Source organism: Lindgomyces ingoldianus (genome assembly GCF_010093535.1).
Source record: "Lindgomyces ingoldianus strain ATCC 200398 unplaced genomic scaffold BDR25scaffold_6, whole genome shotgun sequence".
Lineage (NCBI taxonomy): Eukaryota > Fungi > Ascomycota > Dothideomycetes > Pleosporales > Lindgomycetaceae > Lindgomyces > Lindgomyces ingoldianus.
The window spans coordinates 173,223-197,212 of NW_022985167.1; the positions used below are offsets into that span (position 1 = coordinate 173,223).

General features: G+C 49.4%; 6 protein-coding genes across 6 annotated transcripts; 3 read left to right on the forward strand and 3 right to left on the reverse strand.

Annotated features, from left to right (window-relative positions):
• Nucleotides 1-155: 155 nt before the first annotated feature.
• Nucleotides 156-3,594, reverse strand: BDR25DRAFT_322756 (zinc metalloprotease-like protein; the record flags this gene model as incomplete). The annotated part of the gene is made up of 7 exons (XM_033692056.1): nt 156-323; nt 378-2,895; nt 2,943-3,039; nt 3,090-3,228; nt 3,280-3,308; nt 3,358-3,409; nt 3,457-3,594. The coding sequence occupies 7 exons, from the start codon at nt 3,592-3,594 to the stop codon at nt 156-158; spliced, it is 3,141 nt and encodes a 1,046-aa protein (XP_033551349.1).
• A 763-nt stretch (nt 3,595-4,357) lies between these two features.
• Nucleotides 4,358-9,026, forward strand: BDR25DRAFT_331962 (WD40 repeat-like protein; the record flags this gene model as incomplete). Its single annotated transcript, XM_033692696.1, has 4 exons — nt 4,358-4,578; nt 4,630-5,128; nt 5,186-7,075; nt 7,696-9,026. The coding sequence occupies exons 1-4, from the start codon at nt 4,417-4,419 to the stop codon at nt 9,024-9,026; spliced, it is 3,882 nt and encodes a 1,293-aa protein (XP_033551350.1). The 5' UTR covers nt 4,358-4,416.
• A 388-nt stretch (nt 9,027-9,414) lies between these two features.
• Nucleotides 9,415-10,239, reverse strand: BDR25DRAFT_254715 (Trm112p-domain-containing protein). The gene is made up of 2 exons (XM_033686314.1): nt 9,820-10,239; nt 9,415-9,710 (listed from the first exon to the last, which is right to left on the reverse strand). Exons 1-2 carry the CDS (start codon nt 10,003-10,005, stop codon nt 9,453-9,455), a joined length of 444 nt encoding a protein of 147 aa, XP_033551351.1. The 5' UTR covers nt 10,006-10,239; the 3' UTR covers nt 9,415-9,452.
• Nucleotides 10,240-11,386: 1,147 nt separating this feature from the next.
• BDR25DRAFT_331964 (uncharacterized protein) lies at nt 11,387-12,802 on the reverse strand (the record flags this gene model as incomplete). The annotated part of the gene is made up of 3 exons (XM_033692697.1): nt 12,449-12,802; nt 11,603-12,374; nt 11,387-11,551 (listed from the first exon to the last, which is right to left on the reverse strand). The coding sequence occupies exons 1-3, from the start codon at nt 12,760-12,762 to the stop codon at nt 11,387-11,389; spliced, it is 1,251 nt and encodes a 416-aa protein (XP_033551352.1). The 5' UTR covers nt 12,763-12,802.
• A 150-nt stretch (nt 12,803-12,952) lies between these two features.
• On the forward strand, nt 12,953-13,670 carry BDR25DRAFT_301229 (Sm-like ribonucleoprotein). Its single transcript, XM_033689530.1, has 3 exons — nt 12,953-13,302; nt 13,350-13,466; nt 13,518-13,670. The coding sequence occupies exons 1-3, from the start codon at nt 13,089-13,091 to the stop codon at nt 13,571-13,573; spliced, it is 387 nt and encodes a 128-aa protein (XP_033551353.1). The 5' UTR covers nt 12,953-13,088; the 3' UTR covers nt 13,574-13,670.
• A 383-nt stretch (nt 13,671-14,053) lies between these two features.
• On the forward strand, nt 14,054-17,999 carry BDR25DRAFT_351033 (uncharacterized protein; the record flags this gene model as incomplete). Its single annotated transcript, XM_033694805.1, has 13 exons — nt 14,054-14,150; nt 14,252-14,368; nt 14,410-14,561; nt 14,594-14,672; nt 14,705-14,781; nt 14,846-14,855; nt 14,910-15,041; nt 15,115-15,257; nt 15,352-15,568; nt 15,626-16,999; nt 17,052-17,753; nt 17,782-17,807; nt 17,850-17,999. The coding sequence occupies 13 exons, from the start codon at nt 14,054-14,056 to the stop codon at nt 17,997-17,999; spliced, it is 3,276 nt and encodes a 1,091-aa protein (XP_033551354.1).
• Between the last annotated feature and the right edge of the window lie 5,991 nt (nt 18,000-23,990).

Consider the following 23,990-nt stretch of genomic DNA (forward strand, 5'->3'; position numbering starts at 1 on the left):
ATATCTTTCCATCATTTATTAGTTACCACAATGCTGATATTTATGGCATGAAACTATGCAAAAGCTGGAATATTTTTTTCTATCTAAACTCTATTTTGCCTTTTAATGATGCCCCTTATACCTATAAGCATGATATCGATAGCGATATCAGACCTCTATCCCATCACCTCGCTATCATCTTCACTCCCCTCTTCATCACCGCCATCATCTTCAGCGTCCACCTCATCATCTTCTTCACCCTCAAGTCCATATCCATCTTGGAAATCGACGAGTTGCTTGACCTGGATCTTGAAGCCTGCTTCTTCGAAGTTCTTCGTTAAGCCCTATATAATCGTTAGCCTCTACTTTCAAAGGAAAGCACGAGAGGGTGAACTTACCTCAACCATAACTGTACCACACGTAACCACCAAATCCGCTTTTTCAGGTTCAAACACAGCCAACACTACATCTTTCAAGATAGCCTTAACCTCCTCAACACCAACCTTCCTCACCTCTTTCAGCATCCAATCGGCCCACTCTTTACCTACACCCTTCACAACAAGGTCAATAAACCCACCCCTCGCCGCATCCACAATCGTAGCTTTATCATCTACAAACTCCCTCACAATACTCGAAATCGCACCCTCCAGTGCCAACTTCTCGAATTGCCTTGTCCCATCTATGTATTCTTTAACTACATCTCTCGCTTTTGCGTAGGCCGAGAATGCGTTCGGAGATTTGTAGATGCGGAATTTCAGAAGTCCGGTTTCGATATCACGGAAAAAATTCGTGCCGTATGCGAGACCGGTTCCACGGACGGATTGCCACATCGGGCCCTCGACCGCGTCGAGATATGCAAGGCCGACCATGAGTGCCGGGAGTTGGGGGGAGGTGTAGGAGGAGGGGCCTTTGGAGGTTAAGACACCGAAGGAGGAATCTGTAGTCAGAGGGACGATGTAGGCAGTATTTCCTGGATTTTTGCCTGCCGCTGAAAGATACGATTTTCGATCGTCGATAGGATTAATCGTTGGATTTGGGCCAGGCTTGATGGCATCCGTGAGATGCGAGAATGTGGATACCGGGTTTGGCAGTGATTCGAAGTCAGCGATTGCGAGGACCCGGAGGTTTTGGAAGGTGACGAGGTGATTGCGCAGCGACTCTAGCATCTTAATGACTTCTTCGGGATTCGTCTTCAGCAGCTTGAGGAGCTTCTTCAAATACACTGCTTTAACAAGTGTGTTTGTGGCCCGCACAGAGCTGCCTTGCTCATAATGAATCATACGATCTACCGCGAATGCCATACTATTCCCGTCGCGCTTCTCGTCTGGTACATCAGCCAACATCTTCTTCACTGCCGCAATCAGACGCTCAGTATCGAAGACTGAGTGCACGAGAAGCGTGGCAAGCCATTTTACGGCAGTCTCGAATTTCTCAGCTTCAATGACGAAGTGGATGTACACCATCTCCGAGTTTCCTATGTCAGTGCCTCGGTCCAGACTATATTCGATGGTATCTTGCTCGAGGATTGTAATGACTTGCTCGAATTCAATGCGTTTCCCGTCTTTCATGATGGGCGTGGCGAAGAAGTTGGTGAGATACACGCCAAGGAGGGGTTTAAGTTCGATGGGGACGGAAGATGTACCTAATGCGAGTCCGAAATGCACGAACGATGTTGGAATATGTTCCAAGTGGATGAAAAGAGGCAAGCCGTTCTCGTCCTTGTCGATGATTTTCTGGATCTTGTTGTCGAGGTTTCCCATCTTCTTTGCCAGGCCTGAACGCGCTGTCACAGTGTCGAAGAAGTGTATCGACTCTGTCCCTGGAACTTTCAGCTTCTCAATGATATCTCCTGGGATGGGCTTGTCGTTCTCGGCCTTCGCCTGTTCAAGCTTTTCCGCTAGCTTCTTGAGACCTTCTTCTCCGAGACGCTCCTGTTGGGCTTTGACACGAGCGACTTCATCGGCTTTCTGTTTCTCCGAGAGTGCGATAGAGGGCTTTCCAAGAATTGAAACATGATGGGCACCAGATATCCACTTCTTCAAAAAACCTCGCCACTCTTCTTCGTCCCATTTCTCCAATTCATCGAAGACGCTCAAGGATGCTAAAGCCTCATGCAGATCGGACCCATTGCGATCACCGAAGAGGTGGTCTTTGATGATCGGGTCCTTGTAATCGTCATTGGAAACCTCGGCGGCGAATCGCACTTGACGCTTGAATCGGTGAAGACAATCCTTCAGGTAGGCCATGTCTAGCGGTTTCGATGCATGGCCCTGAAGGACTTCAAAGAAGCGCTTTTCCACCTGCTCAAGCTTTTGCGTTTCAACAGCTGTTAGAGTGAACCATATGATCATATCATAATGGTTCTTTATCCAGAAATATACAGCACTTGTGAGGTGCTCCTTCTCCACCAAGGTGTTGACGAGAACAGAGACGGATGAACCGGCAAGGTACATAAGGAGCGTATTCAACGCAGTCTCCAACTTGTCATCTTTTGATTCTGGCCCAAGGAAGCAAATCTGGATCTCGCCCGTTGACTCATCCTCTTCAGGAAATTCGACGGTGTCGACGACAGTTTTGCTTAGAGGTGGGGTACGCGTCGATTCAACCCAGGGCCGCTTGAACGGTGCTTCAAATTTAGGAACTCGGTCGACGATTCCATCCTCGAACTCGTCAAGAACGTGGAGAAGATTGGAATGATCAACTTCGCCAATCAAGACAAGGCGAATATTCTTGGGCTGATACATCTCACGATGGAACTCTCGGATGCGCTCTGCGGTGAGGACTCGCAGAGCTTCCATCATACCTCCTGTCTCATAACGAAACCCGTCACCCTCCGGGTAGAGAAGGCGGCGCATCTGGAGATCCATGAGGTCGCCCTGCAGATTCTGGCGGCCTTGCATTTCCGAGTAGACAACACTTTTAAAATTAGCTGGTTGGGTATAAGAGCAAGGCAGCCAAGTTACCCAGCATCATAACCGTTTCCGTCAATGTGATGAACTTCTGTGTAGCACCCAGCATCGGTCAGTGTCGGTACAACTACATGGTCAAGATAGATCGGCACTATGCTTAGATTAGCCACTACATTAGATAGAAGGTGTGTGGGTACGAACAGATTTGCGCGAAACCTTCCCAACCAGCGGTGTGCAAGGAGTAGACAGTTTCTGCAGTGTCGGTCCATGCGTTGGTATCTGAGTAAGCTCGAGTGGCAACCTTATCGAGCACACCTTTGTAAGGATATCTCCGTGAGCCCTAATAAAGTTTTAAATATCTGGTACCAAGGCTGAAATCGCATTTACCTACCATGAAGCATAGGTGCTCTAGCGTATGGGCTAATCCTAGTTAGAATTTCGACTCAGCAACCTGGGCAGGTTAACTCACGTGATCCAGAGTCATCATGGATTTCAGTAGCTACAGCGAAATACCCATATACCTATATCGGGTTAGGTATAAGTTGTGGAGAGGTTGATTTCAACTTACCTTCGGCCCTTTCCTGTCAACCACTACCACTCGCATTCCCGTTCGCTGGGACTCATACTGAGTAAATTGGGCTGGAGTATAGTCGGCTTTGAAACTCTGGATCTTCTTGAAATGCGAGGTCTCCTTTGCGGGGCCCATTCTGTCGTAGTGGATTGGTTGTTGATATGAGCCAAGGGGCGGGTTCCTCGGATCAAATGAAGAAGTGTAGGTTGGCGTGGCCACACCGATCCGTTGTTGGTCGAGGAAGATCCGGTGTGCCAAATCCTCTTTGTCCAGTGATGAATCTGACCTACCATTGTTCCTCGTTAGCTCCCCGATCTGCACAATAAGAATGAGAAGCAGGATCCGCAACTCCTCTCCCCAGAACATATTCTAAGAATCACTGGGCATGGCTTGGCTGCATCCCAAAAAGAGTATATTAGCCTTTCCAAACAGTTCGAAAATTCTTGAAGTAATAGAGATAGTGAGGGAGTACCGCTTGAAGAAGAAAACTGCCCTCAAACGTAGCTCAAGAATGAACAAAGACGTCGTAACTATCCTGCGGAAAAGAGTGGTACATACCTCTGTGCAGAGACGATTTTAGAGGAAAGGAAGTACCTGGATATAAGGTGCAGAATGGCCTGAGAGAGAGAAATGGCATGCACTACCCTATATCAGCACTCTGGGAATTCTGTACGGTGTTTTGCGAGATATAACCTATATCCGCTTCTTCCAACGGCGGCGACGAAAGGTATTTGTTGGAGGAGGAGGGGAATAAATCGTGTGGGGAGCTTTGGTTGTTGTAGGCAGCCAGAGTAATACGTGATGGCGGGGGTGAATTGCTGTAGGGCTGCAGGTGCGACGCTATGACCACACTTGTCCGACTAAGGTGCAGGAACAAGGCATTTCGACAGGCCATCAACAAACATTCACGATCCATGGGTCTTCCTGAATAGACATGGTCCACGCCCTTTGATTCAAATGCCCCCACAAGTATCTGACCAAGATCTCGGCGACGCCATCCTCCGGTCTGTCGAGAACGGGGCCTTTCCGCAGTCTGAAGATGTGGCCTCAGCACTGGTGACTTCCACGGTCGTTCCGAAGCTGCTTGCGGCTGTTGACAAGGCTCGGGAGGATACAAAGGTGTGTTGGTTCCATATAGATTCATAGAGGTGGCTAACTGTAGGTTACTAGAACGAGATTCGAAAGCTCTCCCGCGAGACCGCCCCCGACGTGGATGGATGGATTGCTCAAGCTCGCAAACTCCAAGGTGACATCAAACGCTCCCAGGAAACTGCTCATGAGATCGTGCAGCAAGCAGAGTCGGGAAAGAATAACGCTGCTCGCGTCCAAGATGCCGCCGCCAAAGTTAGCTTCCTGTACTCGGAAATTACATACAACGAAAGTCTTGTCCAGGTGGTAGAGCAGGTTCGAGATATCTCAGCTCTGCTGGAAGCTGCACAGGAAGCTGCTGTACACGGTCACGTTATACATGCACTGAATAGGCTCGAAGATGGACATGGAGCTCTGAAGCGCCTTGGACCTTTCGGGAATACTAGAGTTGTTGGTGTTCTGCGATCAAAAGCAGATCAATTAAGGGCAGCCATTGTCGAGACTACAACCGAATCTTGGAATGCGTTGATTCTCGCAGACACTGCCGAGCGTCGCCTGTCATTGAAAGAAGAAATTCAGAGTAGGTTAATTTGTGCGTTGCTTGCTTTCTAAGGTTCTGACAATTACCTAGGGGCAGATGGAGAATCCATCCACATCAAGACCGTTGTCGAGGCCCTCACCAAGCTAAACTTACTCGATGGATTCATTTCACGCCTAAGTCGCGACCTTGATACCCTCATCCTTTCTTCTCGGCTTGTTATTGGAGCCGATCGACTTGTGTCTTCGTTCGAAATCGACCGGGACGACATTCAAGTGAAGGGGCATGTCAGCGACATGAGTGTGCAAGCCGCTTTGCAGGATATCCAAGGATTCGCCGAGTACCTGAGCACTCGACTCCCGCCTTCCATCGCTATACCTCTGTCGGACAAGTGGGTTCCTATCATGGCCAAGCAGTTAATCGATAACTGGCTTCTACCTGCTGTACCGCTATCCCCGAATGGAGTGTCAGATTTCGAAGAAACCCTTTCTCTTGTCCTCGGATTGGCCTTGTTCTTTGATGAGCTGGAATGGACCGGGCAGGATCGCCTACGGGATTGGGTGGACAAGTCTCCCGAGATCTGGTTAGCGAGACGGAAAGCGACTGCCATTGCAAGGGTCCGCGCCTTTTGCCCCCGACGTGTCCGCGAGAAGAAGACGGTTGAGCGAGTGGAGACTCAGATGGTCTCCAAGGGCGATGCCGTGCTTGGAGCACAGGAAGAACAGGATGAAGACTGGGGCGCCGAATGGGGCGATGAAGCCGAGCCTGGAAAGGATGGCGCAGCTCCACAGGCAGATGAAGTCGAGGAGGAGGATATGAGCGCCTGGGGTATCGATGATGATGAGCCAGCGGAGGAAATTCAGCAGGAGTCGAAGCCACCAGAACAGGGGGACAATAGTGAAGAAGATACAGAAGCTTGGGGTTGGGGAGAGGAAGACGAGACGCAGCCGGTGCCATTAGAGCCGTCGTCTAAGCCCTCAGAGCAAAAGAAGTCCAATGTGAAAGCGACTGTGCCGCAGAAGTTGGCATTGGAGAAGGAACTTACTCTGAGGGAGACATACACCGTCACTGCCATCCCCGATTCCATTGTCGAGATAATAATGCAGACAATTTCGGATGTCGGAATTCTCAACAAGCCTGATCTGATCAACTCAATTGTGGCGCCTGCCAGTGTCGGGCTATATGCCATACCAAGTTTACTATTGGCAATGTACCGAGCAACTGCAGCAACTCACTACTCAAAAGACGTCGCCGGAAACATGTTGATTTACAATGATTGCTCGAGGTTATCGGACAGACTACGATCGCTTGTCCATCAACTGACAGAGAATGACAAAACGTCGAGTATTCCACAGCACCTTCGGCCATCCGTAAGCCTCAAGCTCGACAACGATATCAAGACGATCGAAGCCTTCGGCAAACGTGCCTACGGCAGAGAAATGGAGTCCCAGCGTACCATCGTTCGAGACCTGCTCGATGGTGCGCAAGGCTTTCAGACCTGCACAGCTGCCCCATTTGCGGCAGAATGCGACAACGCAATCGCCATGACTATTGATCGCATCACTGAAGTCAAACGACAATGGCAAACCATCCTCTCACATTCTGCGCTGCTCCAATCCCTCGGCTCCCTTGTCTCAACCGCCCTCACGAAATTCATAACCGACGTCGAAGATATAACCGACATCGCTGAAGACGAGTCTAGGAAACTGCATGGATATGTTGTCTCTCTTTCTTCACTGTCCTCTTTGTTTCAAACGGAGGACGCAGCGGGGACGAGCAGGGATATGACCAACGTGTACACGCCCAACTGGTTCAAGTTCCAGTACTTGGGTGAGATTCTGGATTCTAGTTTGGCCGATATCCAGTTTCTTTGGACGGGTAGTGAGTTGAAGCTGGAGATGGAGGCTGAGGAGGTAGTAGATTTGATAAAGGCTCTTTTTGCTGAGAGCGATTATCGACGGAAAGCTATTGGAGCGATTCGGAGAGCGAGCATGCATTAGCGTCATTGCATGGGCAGATAGGTAGAGCATTCTCGGAGCACAGTATAAGTAGAGAGATTATTGGATTGAATTTGGCTTTGCGACGACTATTATCTGTGTGAGGAACTAGTGTATTTAGCTGCCATCGAGAATGAGGCTGACGGCACAATTAAATATATGTATACTTTGCTTGAGATGGAACCAAACACCAAACATCAAACACGCAGAAACACCAATTCGCAATTAAGCAATTACATGACTTGTAGACTCTAGCAAGCCATGCAATGCTAACACACGTACCTTGGCACCTACGAAAAGGGAGGCGTGAGACTGACACGTGACGCGGATCTTCCAAACGCCGACCTTCATCCGCCCTAAACCCGTTTCGAAAATTTCCGACCTCCATCCAAAAATTTAGAGCTCTATACATGCACGATTCACATCCCCACGCCATGGATTCAAATAGAGTAGAACCCTCACAGCCTAAGGTGCAAATTCGTCTTAGCACCAGGCATGCAGATATTGAGTTACCAGAAGATCCAGGCGCACTGCTCGTCTCAACTTGTAAGCCAACTTCACCTCCGCACCAACCTCTCCCAATCTCGGTTGCGGTATAGTAATAACCTACAGCACTGCGACGATATGCGCTCTCAAGCCTCGTGAACAGCCTATTGCATACCAAAAAGCCGATACCCTTCGAGTTTCTCATCAATGGCCAATTCCTACGGACCTCGATCGACGAATTCCTCACCCAGAACGGCATCAGCGCCGAGTCAACGCTGAATGTCGAGTACACGCGCGCACTAATACCCCCACTACATGTCGCAAGTTTCGAACACGATGATTGGGTTTCCGCCGTCGATGTTCTCTCCCAAACCTCACCGGCTGGGGTGTGGTCGGGTGAACATGGGATACAGAGTGGACAGGAACAAATATTGACTGCAAGCTATGATGGTTTGCTCAGAGTGTGGAATCTTTCCGGAGACGCAATTGCGATATCTACGCCCCCATATAATAGTGGACGGATCACAAGCTTGAAGACGGCCAAATGGTTGTCAAACAAGAAGATCGTGGCTGCAGGCTTGGACAATGTGGTCCGAGTTTACAAATACGACGAGGACACACGTGCGATAACGCAATCTCTGGAACTCTACAACCACCGGTGGGGTGTTGAAGACGTTGCTGTCCATGGCCCAACAAACCGCATCTTGTCTGCTTCAACGGACGCCACTATTTCCCTCTTCTCCGCTACAGCAAAAGACAGTCCTGCTGCGCCCTCAACCCTCCTCCCAACGTCAACAACAGCGTCAAACAAACGACAAAAGCTGTCCAAGCCCGAGAAATCCGTTCCGACCCGCGGCGCATTAACCACTTTATCAGGGCACACAGCACCCGCATCAAATGTGATATTTAAGCCTGAAGACGCTACAGTCGCCTACTCCGCCTCCCACGATCACACACTGCGAACATGGGACCTGCCAACCTCAACATGTGTCGACACACGGACGACATCCCACTCCTTGCTCTCCCTCACCGCACTCCCTAAGCTCAACCTCCTTGCCACAGGAACATCCGCCCGGCACATCACGCTGATTGATCCGCGGGCTTCAGCGACTCAAATCGCAGTAATGACACTCCGCGGCCATCTCAATGCCGTGGTATCTCTCGACACAAATCCCAATTCCGAGTACGGCTTAGTTTCAGCGTCTCACGACGGAACATGCAGGATCTGGGACGTACGTAGCGTGAAGCCGAATGCGGGAGCAATGGTAGACGGCGGACAAGTAGGAGAGAGTGTGTATGTAGTTGAAAGGGAGGGTATGGGGGGCAAGAGCAAAGCGAGTGGGGATGGGGTTAAGGTGTTTGGTGTGAGGTGGGATGCGGATGTAGGAATTGTGAGTACTGGTGAGGATAAGAGGGTACAAATTAATAGGGGAGTTGGAGAAAGGGGTGGTGGATAGGGAAATGTCGGGAGGAAGGGGGCCGGAGGTTAGGTGTTTAGGAGAACAGCTTAGATACCATGATGAATGGTGCCGATGTAGTAAGTCCACTCCTGCTACAAGCTGGCAGCGATTTGCCAGTGCAACTATTTCCTCAAATGATTCATATTGGACTCATAGCAGCGTGCGTACTTTCCTGCGGCCGAAATTCTCTACTTCAATTGCAAATCCTGACCCTAAATTCCCAGTCCTATCTCACATGAAGCAATTTTCCTTCCCTCTAAAGCTCCGGACTCCAATAAATATCAAAGGGTATCATGTCCACAGCCAACCTAACTACCTCGATCCACCCTCCAGCAACTCTTGCTGTAAGCACCCTCCCAACACTCCCCTGTTGCCGCAAGCATCCCTCAAAATCCCAAACTTCAAACCCACAAACCAACACCCCTAAACCAAATGCCCTGGCAGCAAAAAATTCGCAACACCCTCCATAACCTTATACTCGTGTCCACAATTCCCACAGACCAGTTTCCCCTCCCGTATACACGTCTCTAACAGCACGCGATGGAGATCCTTCGCGACCTGGCTCGGAACCTCGATTTTCTCGATGTTCAGACCAGTGGTATCGCCTTCAGGAACTTGGAGCTTGGTTTCGAGGAGGGAGGATGCGTCTGGTGCGGTTTCCGGGAGGGAGGGGAGACCGAGCTGGTGGGGGTGTTAGAGGTTGAGCCGTGGGGAGATTGTTAGTTGGCGGGTGAGAGGATAGGAGAGGGGCAGAAAGGGAAGGTGGGAGGGAGAGGGAGGGAGACCGTACTTCGTTCACAATAAGGCGGAGTTCATTCCACATTAGCCTCGGGAGCATGTTTCGCAGGAACAGTACGTTGATATCTGCTTCGACGATCTCGAGTTCTGAGTCTTGTGGGTGTAGAGGAAAGGACGATGGGCTCGTTTTGCAGGTTTTGATGGCGCAGGTTAGGAAATTGAGGGTTAGGAGTTTCATTTTGTAAGAGACGGTTGGCAGGTTGGGTCGGGTCGAGGGGTAGTGGATTTGAGTCAGTTGGAGTTGGTTGTTGAGCTGCTTCGGAGCGAGAGAGAAGATCGAGGACAGTCTTTGAATCGCTTTAGGCGTTCCTAGAGATGGGGGGGACTGAATATTCCGGTGACGAGCTTCTTATAACATGATTGTGAAATCGAAATTGCAGTAGTAAAGTTCTGGTGTAGTCCTGAACAAAAGTTTTAAGCGTTCGTGGCGGGGTAACGTGTGGCTGATATGAGGCTCAAAATTAAGCCTCTCTTCACCAATGGCGCTATTCCGCTTTAGGAGTCGCCCCCCATCGCAAGACTGGTTTGAAAGGAAACTTGGGTAACCAAATGAATAGTTTAGTAAAGCAATATCTCACAGCTTTACATGGATTCAATGGGTTTCTATCAAGCCTCACGAATGAAGCAAATCGGGGAGAAGTAATATTTAGATAATGAAGCAAGAGTCGCTCACTCTTTGTGCTGTGGAAAGCATGTCTAAGAGCAACCCCGAGTTGTCGACGCCCATGTCGACATGTTCGCCCAAGCTTTAACGAAAGCTGAAGTATCCCGTTTGTCATAAGTCATTCGCCATACCCATATCTAAAGACTACCATGCAAAAGGCCACCAACGCCATGCTTGCAGAGCCTAACTCAGTAATCCATAGATGCCGTAGAACTACCGACGCCAGTGCCTCCAATGGTGGCAGCTTAAATGTCCGAAACCAGGAAGTTTTGCTCCTTGGAAAGAAAAAATGAGACACTTGCAGGTCCCCAACTCGGTATAAGAAGCTGAAATACCGACGTAGACCCCTCGAATTATGTAGTTCAGAGGTGAGATGCCTGAAACCTCTTCATCTATGAAGGGAAAAAAAGAGATTACTGAAACAAATGCCTCGAATTATGTAGTTCAGAGGCGAGGCGCCGGAAAGTTTCGGCCTAGGAAGAGAAGAGAAAGAGATGATGTATATCCAGACCGTTGAATGAAGCAAGCTTGACCCAGACGCAAGTCCTTCGGGTTCTAGCGGTCCAGATAGTAAAAGCAGTACCATTTTGATCGAAGAGAGGGAATATATATATATATATTCCCAGAAAGCCCAAGTCTTTGAGCTGACCCAAATTACCGACGCAAATGCATCGGGTTACGGCATCCAGGATTTTATAAGCGCGGATTTCGATCAATGAATGAAAATAGAATAAAACGCAGAGTCTGGCTCGTTGAATGAAGCTGAACCACGAACGTAGATTCCTTGAAATATGGGCGTCCATACGTGGTGAAGCGGATATTTTTCGATGGATGAGAAAAAAGGGCGTTAAATCATGAAACGTAAGGAGGGAAAATGCGGCCGTGAGAAGATAGTCTATTTGAGGTGAACCTCAATCGTATCCATGTCTTCGATCTCGGCGTCAACGATGGTGTCGAAAACTGGAAGCCTCTCGCCATCAAACATGAGGGTGACGTTCTGGCCTACGGGGATTTTGAGGGCCTCCTTGTACGCCGAGGTCAGATGCTCGAATGTTGTATCCTGCTGCATGTTTTAGTAAGAAGAAACTTTAAGCACTAGCAGAAGACATACGGGATTGACAGAAATTTTGAAATCCGCCAGGCCCTTGGCCTTAAGAATCAGTCGAGTCTTCTTGACTCGAGGCTGCGTCTCCTCTGGAATTTGCGCTTCATAATCCACCGGACTCGGCGCTATAATTCGCCGCCGGCTCGCAGCCTCTTTCGCCTCCTCTTCCTGCATTTCCTTGAAAAGCTCATCAGTCCAAGCTTCGAGGTGAATTTTCACCACCTCTGCCTCCCCATCTGAGATAGTTGAATCTCCTTCCACAGAAACAAGGCCCATCGGATCAACGCTAACGCCTAATCGCGCTATCTTTGTGCTATCAAAGAGCCTTTTCCTTTTCCACGTTAAGAAGATATCGCTGGCTCTGTCGCCAGAGATGCCGTAAGCTTGGCAAAACGCCACCCGCGGTCTCTCTACCTTGCTGCTTATCCGGATGTTGATGAGAAGTGGCTTAGTTTCAGGTATGACAGATGTTATCAAGAGTTGCACAATCGGGTTCACCTCTTCAATCGGGGAAGCACCATGGTTAGCGCGGGCCTTGGCCGCCAGTTCAGCAAGGAGCGGGTCTTCGACTTCCTCGACCTCGTCGTCTAAGGCTGTCGACTGGGAGGTGGAAGGTTTGGGGGTTTCTTCCGAGGTCTCTGATCCGGACGGAGGGCCCAGATCTACTATTTCGGTCCTGTTGACAGCGAAGACGCCAGATGGCTGTGTCACAGGCTTGTCACGCGCAGAGAGGGAGTCTGGGGTGGGCTGTAGAGGGAGAGGAGAATGAGGAGACCTGCTATCTTGCAATCAGCCCAGGGGTCGGGATGCCATAGGTATCAGAGGGTGTAAGACATAAAACTGTGCACTTACGCTTTGAGCATTGCTTGAGGGGAGTCCCCAGAACCGCTGGTAGGTAGCTTCGTCTTGCTGGACTCTGCACTAACCTTGCGCTTCTTGCCTTGGCGGATTTCATCTGTGCGTTGCCTCTCCTCCTCTCTCCTCTTCTTCTCATCTTTCTTAGCTTTCGCTTGCTCGGCAACGATATCTTTGTACGAGTTGGAGTGGCTGAATATATCTTCCTCCTGGTCATCTTCAGCCTTCGCTGAAGTCTGCCAAGCCGCCTTCTTGAAGAAAGAGCGCTTCTTCGGCGGTACCTTTGCACCATTTTTGGCGTTGTCCGTCATTTCGACAGCAGAGAGAGTCGGTATTGTTTTGAGATGTGAGTTTAAAGTCTCGGTTGTGGAGACAAGGGCGGGAGCGTGCGCAGGGCTGACGCGTGATCACGCCCCCGTGAATTCAGCGGTGTGAACCGTGCACGAGATCGGCGCCTTTTCGTCAAATTCACCGACCACTGCTTCACTTCTTTGGCATCACCAAAACACTCAACCACCCACTTTGCGTACTTGGAGTCGGCAACCTCGACGCATTCCGACAACTCCGAGTAAGGTCTACACCATTTCCAAGATATTTCGATTCTGCGGCCTTAGATCATCAAACTTCCCTTCCAAACATGGCGCCACGTGAAAGGGGAGTCCATAATCCCGCCCCAAACAATAGGCTTGGGGTGCAAGGGCTCAGTCTCAGGCCCTCGAACGGCGACGCCAGCTCTTCCGACGAGGAAGAGTATGACAGGGCGCTCGACACTAACCATCCGGTTGGCTACCTTCACGGCTTGCGCGGTGAAGTCGTCAGGGTCAAGTTGAACTCGGGTCTTACCTTCAAGGGCATGTCTTTCCTTCTATATTGATGGCTGAGTCGTAACATGAAGTAGGTAAACTCCAGTCCGTCGACGGTTACATGAACGTAGCCATCGAGGGATGCCATGAGTACCTCAAGGACGGCCTCAAAGGACGCTCGTGGGGAGATGCATTCATTCGCGGCAACACTGGTAGGTGACCTTTATGATGCTTCTCTTTATTATTGGGCTGATAGTGAGTAGTTACCTTCATCTGTGCAGAAAAGGATGTTCTCAACATGGAACTGTGGGAGAATTAGTGGAACTAGTAGCGAAACGAGCACACGATCATGATACCTCGCAAGTTTTGGGCGTCCAGGTAGATGGCCTTCACAATTAGAATACACATCTTTTGACACCCATTTGATCCTTGCTTTGCGATGTACTACTCAACAGCTTACTCGCAGCCCTCCCAATAAGCAACAATCATGTGAGGGAAATCGCCCCACGTCTGTGGAGATATTCTCCCCTTGATGGGCACTTGCTAGATAGCTCTAAAACGAGAGGATACTTACCGTCTCTACTCGTGCTTAACCCTCTTAAACATATACGAAGAGTATCAAGTTAGATAATTATAGCCGCAAGGCTTAGCAAGCTAGTATTTCACAGTTGTTATTCCATCACTGAACTGCCCCCAGTCAGGGCTGAGGTAGAGGAGCCGAAACCTTGCACAGAATAATAAGGCAGAGTCTTTTAAATATCTGCACTATCGGCCCTGTTTCGCAAAAGTACGTGCGCTGATGATTCTCCGCCTCTCTCAAGAAACTTCCTGGCTGAAGCGCAACTGCCAGGAGGTTTACTATCTCTACTCAACAGAACACATTTATCATAATGGCAGTACACTGCTTAGTCTTCTCTATGTAGGCTTAAAAGTGGGTGCGCCGCTTCTTAGAAGACGACTATCTTGAGCTGATTCCTTGCTAGCAGTGAATCAACAGCCAGGATAGTCGCAGCTTCTCAACGATATCAGTGGCCAATGCAGTCTCCGTCCGCCAGCCAACCCAACAAGCTTACTATCCCGAAAATGTTGGCGCCGACACAGCTCCTTGCTAGATGTAAACGAACAGCTTTTATGATCACCTCCCCTGCACTATAGCAGTGACTCAGAGAGATGGACACAAAACACGAGCAAGTTTGGTGAAATCAGTCATGACGAGCATACTTTTATTTAGGAGATTTTACTGCTTGGCTACACTCTCGCTGGCAATGATAGGAAGACATGAAGGCCATTCGACATGCCCACCATTGGTCCTACTAAGTGTGACGCTGACATATTGTAGCCACCTCCGGTCGTATCCATTTCCGCGGATAGGGGTGGCAATGGGGAGTTGTGGGCTTGGAAGATGCCAAAGTGGCACGGTGGAGTAGATACATGCTGTATTAATGCCGAGGTGAGGTGGTGAAAGAAGGAAGCAGTGGGTTTAGCGAAGCCTTCGAGGTGGGTAATCATGAACATGATAGGAAGAAGGTAAGAAGGAAGATAAGATATAATTTTTTAAGATGAGGGAGGCAGGATTCACTTGGATTATTAGGATGGAGGCTGTGACCGAACATGTAAATAGAAGTGTTTGGGAATCCGAACATAAAAGAATATAGCAATATTGAAGCTCGAGACCTTTAAAGAGACGTCATCCCTGTACCTCGTAGATGCAAGTGAGCAGCCAGGAGGCTTGGTGCCTGTCCCCAAACTTAGTAGCATTGACTATGAGAACGTGAAACCTTGGAATAGTGATTGCGCGTGAAAGGGATACCAAATGCGCTACCATCTTGGCACTTAAGTAGCACATAACTCTTCCCCCAGACTCTTTTTCACCAAAATACATTCCCCTCCTTCGATACCATACCCGAAGTGCCAACCATGGCTTCCACAAGACCTCGAAAGAGACGTGTGCAATTCGACCGAAGCAAGATGAGAGGCAAAAGGAAAGGGATGAAGCCCATACCGTCCCTTAGTGGAGGCGGCGGAGAAAATTCTAAAGGTACGAAGCTCTAATACGCAGTGTCCTGTTGCCTTGCGTCGTTCAGAATCACCCATGAGCTAATTATTTTAGTTTCTATGCTTGTGTCCTACACGGCGTTCGAGAACAGTAGCGATGGAGCGCCCGCGCCCTCAAGCGCGGAATCGTCTCAAACTACTTCCCCGACCATTACGCCACCAAAGACAAATACGTTCAAGAAAGTGAAGTTCTTGGATACAAAACAAGTCGAAATTGTCGAGAGCGAACCGGAGTTAGCAGAGTCGATAGAATCGAAAGGTATGTGTATCTATTCCGAAAGGAGCTAGCATTCCAACATCTCAACATTTCTAACAGCGACAACCACAGACGAAGAGACAAAGATGTCATCTAATCTAAATGCAACTCCATGGGCAGCAACTCTCGCGCTGAAAACACAATTGCGCGCCACCATCAAAGCAACCGACTCTTGTACCATTGAAGACTCTCCTTTCTCCCAACCATCACTGCCATCATATCCCTTCTCACCATTGTCAACGAGGACATGCTCCCCAATACCAGAAGTCCCAATTTCCCCAAAAGCCACTTCCGTAACAAATGCTAAAGTTATCGATGGGATACAAGAGGGCCTTTCTTCTCTTCCGCTGATGATGAAGCTTCTTGTCAAGCTATTTGCTGGTTCAAGGCCAACCTTGAAGAAGACTCCGCCCTTGCGGAAGATCGACAGCGGAAAACAAACTACATCATCAAAAATAATGGATCAAGATGGAGAACTTAAAATGCACGAGATCGGCGGATTACTTGCTCAGGATCTTGAGGCTCTTCTTGCGAGCACTCCTACACCATCTTCTCAACACTCCTCTCTAAGTTCTGCTTCCACCTCGAAGGCAACTCCTCAGCCCTTGCAGGATATGTCTGAGCGTACAGAAGAAAGAAAAGAAGATGATTGGGAAGACATCGCCGTCAATCCTACCGACTTAGAAGGCATTATCATCAACGATTTTGCCAAACCAACTGCAAACCAGAAGATGAAGAGACAGCCTAGAGAAGGGCCCCTCCAATTTCCCTTCTCTCTCGCCCTATGTTCTCTTCCGCGCAAGATCCTCTGCCCTGAATATCGTCAAGAAGCCGTTTTGCAGCGCCAAACCAACCAGATTCTGTCAAAAAGTTTCCTAGATACTCAATTTCAAGCTATCAAACAGGGTGAACTAAGAACCCAGCATCAAACTACCTCTCTCCATCCCTTCCGCACCTCTTCGCAGCGTGGCCTTCGCCCTCCACCTAGGTATCTTTCATTCCCAAAGCGCAAATTGGGTCCTGTTAAAAATCCTCATCCAGCCTGTCGCGATGCTAGTATCCAGGCGGATAAGCTGCATCCAGGCATTCCAGAATACTGGCTTCCAGATCTAAATTACAAGTCTGAAATTGTAAAAGCCTCGCCCGACAAGGAGGCCTCGGGTGATACAAAGGCAGTTCTATGGGCACCGCAAGCCGCTGTGCAAGGACCACGACCACCTGTGAAGACTAGCACTCGATTAGTACCGCCTACGCCAAGGAATGCAACCAACAGGTACTGTCCGACGCTACCAAGGCCGACTAAGCCTCAGCCAACGAGAAAGTTTCTTGTCCCTCAGATAATTCGAGGCATGGAAGACAGAGATGCTGGTGAAGGGCGGCGACAGCGAATTGCTCCACGTTCCTGGAGCCATATTTTTGGACTTGATGATGCAAGTCACTCAAAAAATGTAATATAGAACCAATGGTTCACTCAAAAAGCTTATAGTAAGCATTGTCAGTTGTGTGAACAATGCTAATGAAGAGCAGCACGCACCTGGAGAAGGCGTGAATGGTGATACACTCACTGCTGCTAGATGCTCATCTCCGGCCCACCGCATGGCTGTGCCGCCAACAACCCTACACCGTCAACATCATGTTAACTTCAGTGTCGGTGACGACCAGATCCTTGAACTCGACAACGACATCCACGGCGCGAATATGGCGGACTCCTCCAGCACCTCTTCCATCAAGCCCACAATGATCCAGTCAGGCCGTCCAACTGCAGAGGAATCAGGAATGAAGCAGCCACCAGAACCCTACGAACGCCCATGGGGCCAATCTCACAATCTTCTAGCTAAGTTAGCAGCCGATGATGCATTCTACGTCCACTCTTCCTCTCCCACCACCAGTGTTGCCTCTCCTACCAAACAGTTAGTCCTCACAGACGCCGTCCCACCCCTGAGCTCTGGAGAAGTGGCGCTCAAACATGTGAAGACCTGGTCTCCAGTGAGAGTGCGCGAATCTAGCGCTTTGGCTTCACCCCCTGGCTCTCAGCTCTGGAGCTCTAGCACGAGCAAAGATTCGGCTATAGATTCACAACCAATCTTCCTAACACCGCGAGACAAGATACCTGTTTACCCCGCAATGGGGACGGTAGAGCACTACAAGGCGTTGAAGATTATACCATACTCTACGTTCGTAAATATGGGTACTTGATCAAGTCACATCTCACTGAGAAGATGATAGAACTCTTCGAGTCGACGTTCACTGCCCAAACTAGGCTTCTACGATCCCGGATATCAAGGCCCAGCTGATGGCTCAGGTCATTGACTCTACAGTGGGTAAATGGATTCTGTACTGGGAGATACGGATTGTTAAGGTGGATATTCGGCGGGATTGTGGGCTGGCAGTGATAGCGGCTGAGAAGTTGGTGCGGAGAAGGAGACTTAAATAGCTTCCCAAAGTAGGGTGTGGGCAATTATGAAAGTGTTTTGAGGTGAGGAGTTTCTAACCGGGGGTTCGCTGGATATTTGGAGTTGTTGATTGAATGTTTTTCTGGAGTCAGGGTTCAGACAGTTGGAAGCTTAATACCCTATTCTCTTATCTTTTGTTTTGCAGCTGAATACCTAGTGCCCTCAATCCCAGCACTTATGAGTTCTAAACTCTGAAATAATTGATAGTTTTCCCTATGCTTTAAGCTAATTGTTATGTATCTAGAGAGTACGGAGGTTATGGTCTTCGGGTACCGGGGGCTCTTATACTCGTAAGCAAGGCCATCATAGGCGTGACGCGGAGAGTTCCAGATTAATTGACTTGGAAAATGCACATGCGCGCATGTATGCCCTTGTTGTATGCCTACAGATTCGTCCAAGCAAATGATAGACTAGTCAAGTCAAAGATTTGGCCAGAGTCGAATATGAGTATAGGAGGAAAATGGACTATCCGAATAGTCTGCAACCATAACACATGAGATGTATTGAGCAGTGAAAGAAACTTCGTTTTCGGTTATTGGTAAAAGAGGTGTTGTACTTGGCGCGAGAATTGTCGAAGGTGCTGTCAATATTGAGATGAGAAGTTTTCCAGCTGTGTTGACATCCTTGCTTTGGATTTGCAACGTAGTCGTGTATGGTGTTGACGCAGCATTCCTGGAAGCTACTCATTGAGATTGAAAATGCCGGTTACTCAACGGCCGCTGTTCGTAGTTGGGATGTTTTAAGGCTTATTGTAGACGTTTAGAGGTTTCTAGTGTCTGCGGAGGCGTCTGAAGAGGGGTTGGGGGGATGAAAGGGCTGCGGCCGACCGTAAGACGTGAGAAGTAGTAAACAGTGAATGGGAGCCTTCGTGCTCGTTCATTTGTATATGAGACTCTGTATTTTTCTGTAATCCTTGTCGAAGGCGCTGTAAATCTTGAGGTAGTGAGAAGCTTGCCGCGTGTATTCCCCTTGTGGCACTGTAACAAGGTCCTCTAAGTTGTGGTGATGGTGTCGTTGGTGGAAGTAGCTTCTCAAGGTCGCAAATTGGTGACGCGATGCTCGGTGTTCGTCTTTCTGATGTTGGAGTGCTTCGGAGAGGTGCTTGAAGAAGAATCGATGGAATGGAAGGTCAGGAAGAGGTCTGACACACGGCTGCGAGCCCGACCAACACCTGTAGACGCCTTTTAGCTCCCGTTTCTCCCGATCCGCAAGTACGAAGGGTACAAGGCGGAGAAATCGAACGCAGAGGATATTGTCAAAGGAATCTTGCGACGCATTAGAGAGATCACATTTGATGACTGTTGAAGTCTTTTAATATCTGTAAGTAAGCCCAGTATCATGGAATTCATTCGAGGCCTATATACTCGCTGTAGAAGTATCCCAATCACGAGAGGTTCTAGCTGGGCAAGGCTTGTGATTAACACAGGCAGTCATAGATGCCCCGAATTCAGGTCCGCAAAAGTAGCATGGGCCGTGAGCACTTACGGGTTTGATTGTGAAAGCTTAAATCAAGCCAGCACAGTCTCTGCCATCGGCTTGCCGTCTCTGCGGTTGCTGTGGAGTTAGATTGGCACCTCCAAAGGTACGACATGAAGGGTAGGGCAAAAAGGAAAGGTTTGTGGTAAGCCGAACTGGAGACTATAATATTCACGAAGGAAAAATAAGCTTACCATCCTTAGCAGACCCATCGAAACTATGAAAATCCACACCAACCGTAACAGGCTTATACGATAAGCCAAAATTGAACGCATTATATAGACAAGGCGAATAACAGACAGATTAGAAGGTATATGAAAACAGGCAGGTGTGTCTACCTACTGCCCTACTTGGGCAGGTGGGCAAGATGGCACTAGAGTGGGCAGGCCGGAGAGGGTTGTTCAATTGATACTATTCACCAGCACGACCAACACTACGTAGAGAACAAGCATGGAATACGCTTGCTTCATGTTTTCTGCGGCAAGTTGCAGGCCAAAAGCACGACGGTGGTCCCATTCGCGGCCATTTTGTTATTTTAAGGTTAGGTCGCGCTCTGCGTCGTCACTTGATAGCGCGTTTTTCGAGGAGGTCCCAGGTTTCCCTACAACGCGTCAAACCTAATGGCGAACTTGCGCCAGTGAGACAACAGAACATGACCTAACCACATATAATAAAGTAACTTGAAAATCGTAGCCTCCCGAGTCCTCTTCGCCTTGGCGCCCGCCCGTCTTTATACTCAAGTGGGATCCCAGACGGCCTTCCCGCGGCCGCTAGGGCAGGCACAATCTCGCCGCTGGCTGGTGGATGACCTTGAGCCCTTCCAGAAAGGTCCAGGTTGGATTACGGTGAGAAGAGACCATAGGGCCGGGGCCGACAGCCTTCACAACCCCATCCCTTCACTAGCACTATTTCCGGCTTCACTGTGAGTTTAGCCCAATCGTCCACAAACATCTAACTAAACCGCTAACTAGTTCTGCGCCTCCGCCCATGCTGGAGGGAGTTGCGGATGCTCGCCAGAATCTCTGTAGTAAGCTTTCCAGCCTGGATCGAGCGAGGAGTAGTCGCGGGCCCCCCTCTTTCTCTGCCTTGGCCACGGGCTTTTCCTCGACGTGTCAACGGCAGCAACAAGGATCCGGTCAGCTGTCTTTGCTTGCTCGCCCGTATCTCTACTGTCGGCGATTGATTCGAGTCGGTCTCCATAGAGTATATGCCCCATGGTTTCGAGGCGGGGCACCTCGAGGCTCGACGTGTCTGGTAGCGAACTACACTCACACCATCTATCATTTTTCAAGCAACTTCAAGCAACTTAGCTCCCTCTAATTCTCAGTGTTGGTTGGCCGTCACTGAAATCCTCAATGACTGGTTGTTGGACGATAACGATGCTACCTCCGTGATAGGCATCTTCTGCAGCGGGAGCTGGGCGACGCAGATTCTTAGCCCAGTCGCTGATATTTTGAAGGTAAGACATCACCAGAAGCGCCGAAGGCTCCCGGAAAACCCCCGGGAATACTTTGATTATTGACGGCGGGCCTTGAAAAGCCTCCCTTCTTCTCTCCATCGCCGCGGAGTTGCCAGGTATCTGAAGCGCCTCTTCAATGCTGACTTCAGGGCCTTTGCAGGGTTTGCGAGGATATCTTATCGGCAGTCACCAGTCTCATCCTGACATAACCCTCCGAAACTTATTGGACTAGCCTTGAGTCTGGCCAAGATTCCTTCGTCTGTTCAATGCCGCACCACAACAATAACCTGGATAATCGTACGGTACCCCAACGTCTACATTTGGCCATTCCAACGGCAGAGACAGCAAAAGCCATGGCAGGCGACGGGAATACCGTAGCTTCACTTCCAGACAGCTTACGGTACTTCGTTAGTGCAGAGCATCTCAGCGCCACGTCTTGCTTTCAAGGACTTTATTGTGCGCACGACTGAGAAGGTTAAACCATTTAATCGTCATGACAACGGGGTGTGTTCCTTTCCTCAAGGTTAGCAGCTTTCTTTCTTCCGAAATGCTAGGTGTTGGCGCGAAGGGGTGACGCCACTGCTCGCGACCATGATGTGACTGGTTCTCACAGTCATTGAAAGACAAAGCTGTTCATTCTCATGAGGCCTGACAATCTTTGGTCTCGCGAAACACCCTACTGCCGCTCGTTCGCAAGGGTACCCATTACCCACAACTAACTCTTGTCGGTAGTTTATTTGCATCACGCTCAGCGCAGGCGAATTCGTCTGCTGTGAGAACAAGAGCCCAGACATCTCCATATTTAGCACTGTGTACGTCTTAGATTCGGCAACCCTTCTTTTCTTTCCAATAAGTAGCCATACAGTACGTCAACTCCAACCCGAGACTCGAGCTCGAACTTGGACTCATGTTAACCATATAGTAGGTTGATAGGACGCCGAGAGTCTTCCCACTCCAATAAAACGAGTAGGTATGCGGCACCTTGGCTGGCCTCCCATACATGACACGTCATTCATGCCCTACGTCTCAACAAAGCCCAGGCAGCAAGTCTAAACGCCACTGGCAGCCATGACATTGCGGATGGCCTCCTGTCTTCCAATGTGAATATGCTGCTGCAGCATACAGATTGACCAAAAAATTCCGCCCAAGCTGAAGCACATCTGCAGCCGCTGCCTCTAGACCACTTTTCTCGTCGGGAGCGCCAGTACAAAGCCTTGTTGTTATTGAATTGGCGCTTCAGATGCCAAGTCTTTTCAACATGGCCGCCGAATGACGACAGAACAACTACACAATGTCAGATGTAGGCTGAAGGGCTATCTATGTCTCCTTTCCTCGCAGCCTGGCCGAGTCCGTGGTACCGGTAGTAACTTCCTCGAAGCGGCCTCCCAATGCCGACACAAAGCGCGACGCAGCCAAAAACGAGCATTCCGTCTCGAAGCCATTCAGAGTACCCTGCCGTACTCTGAAATATATCGCCCTCCTATATCAGAGGGTACGGGAAGTCTGCCTGCCCTTTTCGCCAGTCTCAGCCTGTAGCTTGTGCATTGTTCAGTGCATGTTTGCTTTGCCATGGCTCCCCAGTCTGTGTCCAACAGCCTCTAGGGTAAGACCTTCGACGGGCTCTTGAACCTCCTTCTTTTAATAAGAGTTACGGAAAAGAAGGGCTTCCTTTTACTGGGAGACGTTCTTTCACCGCCAGCAAAAAGTTAAACCGGGGTAGTAATGCGAGTTTCAACTCCTTTTATGATGAAATCCATCACACGTCAATACCTTCAAACAGTACATCATCTGGATTTTGATGTCCGTTGGCAACCCGCTTCCCACCAACGCAGCTCCATATGCCATTACTAAGGCATCGAGCACAAGAAGAGTCTCCAAGACACCTCTTAGATTTCCCTCACCGAAATCTGCTTCCTGTTTACCTCAAGAACGACAGCCGCCGCATCTCTCTTCACCGGCGCGCGGGTGGCTAAGATAGAGGTTCTAGTCACAGTCTGACTTTAGCATGAACCCATTCCACCCCAATTAGCAACAATATGGTCACATTACTCCTCGGCGAATTAAATCGATTATGATTAACGTCAATACATTTTTCAATAAGGACTGGGTCAAGCAATACCAAGAGCTTCCTTAGTGAAGAATAAGCGTTAAATGGTCCAAAAGAAGCTCGAGAAGGATAACGCGAAACCTGAAGCCGAAGAATTTCAAGACTGGACAGTGCGGTGTGAGGATGTCAATGAGACTTCCATTCTTGGCTGTTCCCGGACCTCCTACAAAGTCACGGCCCAAAAACGCGAATGTGGATTTCATTTAGCGAGAGGAGGAACTCATTCGTTGCAAGCTACACCTACAGGAGTGATCGGCTGAACTGGATCTACAGGAGATTGATGGAGGTAAAGACGCCATGGGTGACCATGATGCATTTGACAAGGACTGCCAATGACCGACACGACTACCGTGACAGGGACAGACACCAGGGGTAACCACACTCGGACGACCAGAACCTGGCAAGAACAGTACAACATTGAGAGGGACTCACGTGGCATCCATTTTTGTTAGGGTCCGTATGGCGGAAGGAGAGATGAGCTTACCACAAAGGTGGCGAAATAGTTGAGCCGCGATTGGGACTGTCTTCTGCACCCGCTGTATGCCACCTCCTTTACATTTTGGACACACATCATGGTGGCGTTGGCTGAACAGCAGTCACCAGATACGCCTCCAAATCACCACAGAAGCACTTTTATATTATGCAGAACTCCTTCCGCGGTTGGATTCGAAATCGAATTCTAGATTTAGTCACGTTGCGAGGATATCGACGATGCAAGAGTACCATCGGGTGCGGAAGGTCGCTGCCATGTGCCTCCGGAAGGAGAACACGTTCCCGGGTGATTTTACTTCCACCGCAAGGTGGAGGCACAGATTGAGCCATCGCGATTTCCGAGGAAGAGAAGGATGGCGGGACTAGAAAGAGTTGAAGAGAAGGTAGAGAGAGAATGAAAGGGTGTGATGTTTGAGGGAGATGAGGAGCTCGTTGCTG

Coding starts and splice junctions, on each gene's coding strand:
- BDR25DRAFT_254715 (XM_033686314.1), bottom strand. CDS start 10,005: ATGAAACTCCTAACCCTCAATTTCCTAACCTGCGCCATCAAAACCTGC. Junction 9,711..9,819: donor TCCGCCTTATTGTGAACGAA/GTACGGTCTCCC, acceptor CACCCCCACCAG/CTCGGTCTCCCCTCCCTCCC.
- BDR25DRAFT_301229 (XM_033689530.1), top strand. CDS start 13,089: ATGGCGCCACGTGAAAGGGGAGTCCATAATCCCGCCCCAAACAATAGG. Junction 13,303..13,349: donor CTCGGGTCTTACCTTCAAGG/GCATGTCTTTCC, acceptor AACATGAAGTAG/GTAAACTCCAGTCCGTCGAC. Junction 13,467..13,517: donor ATTCATTCGCGGCAACACTG/GTAGGTGACCTT, acceptor GATAGTGAGTAG/TTACCTTCATCTGTGCAGAA.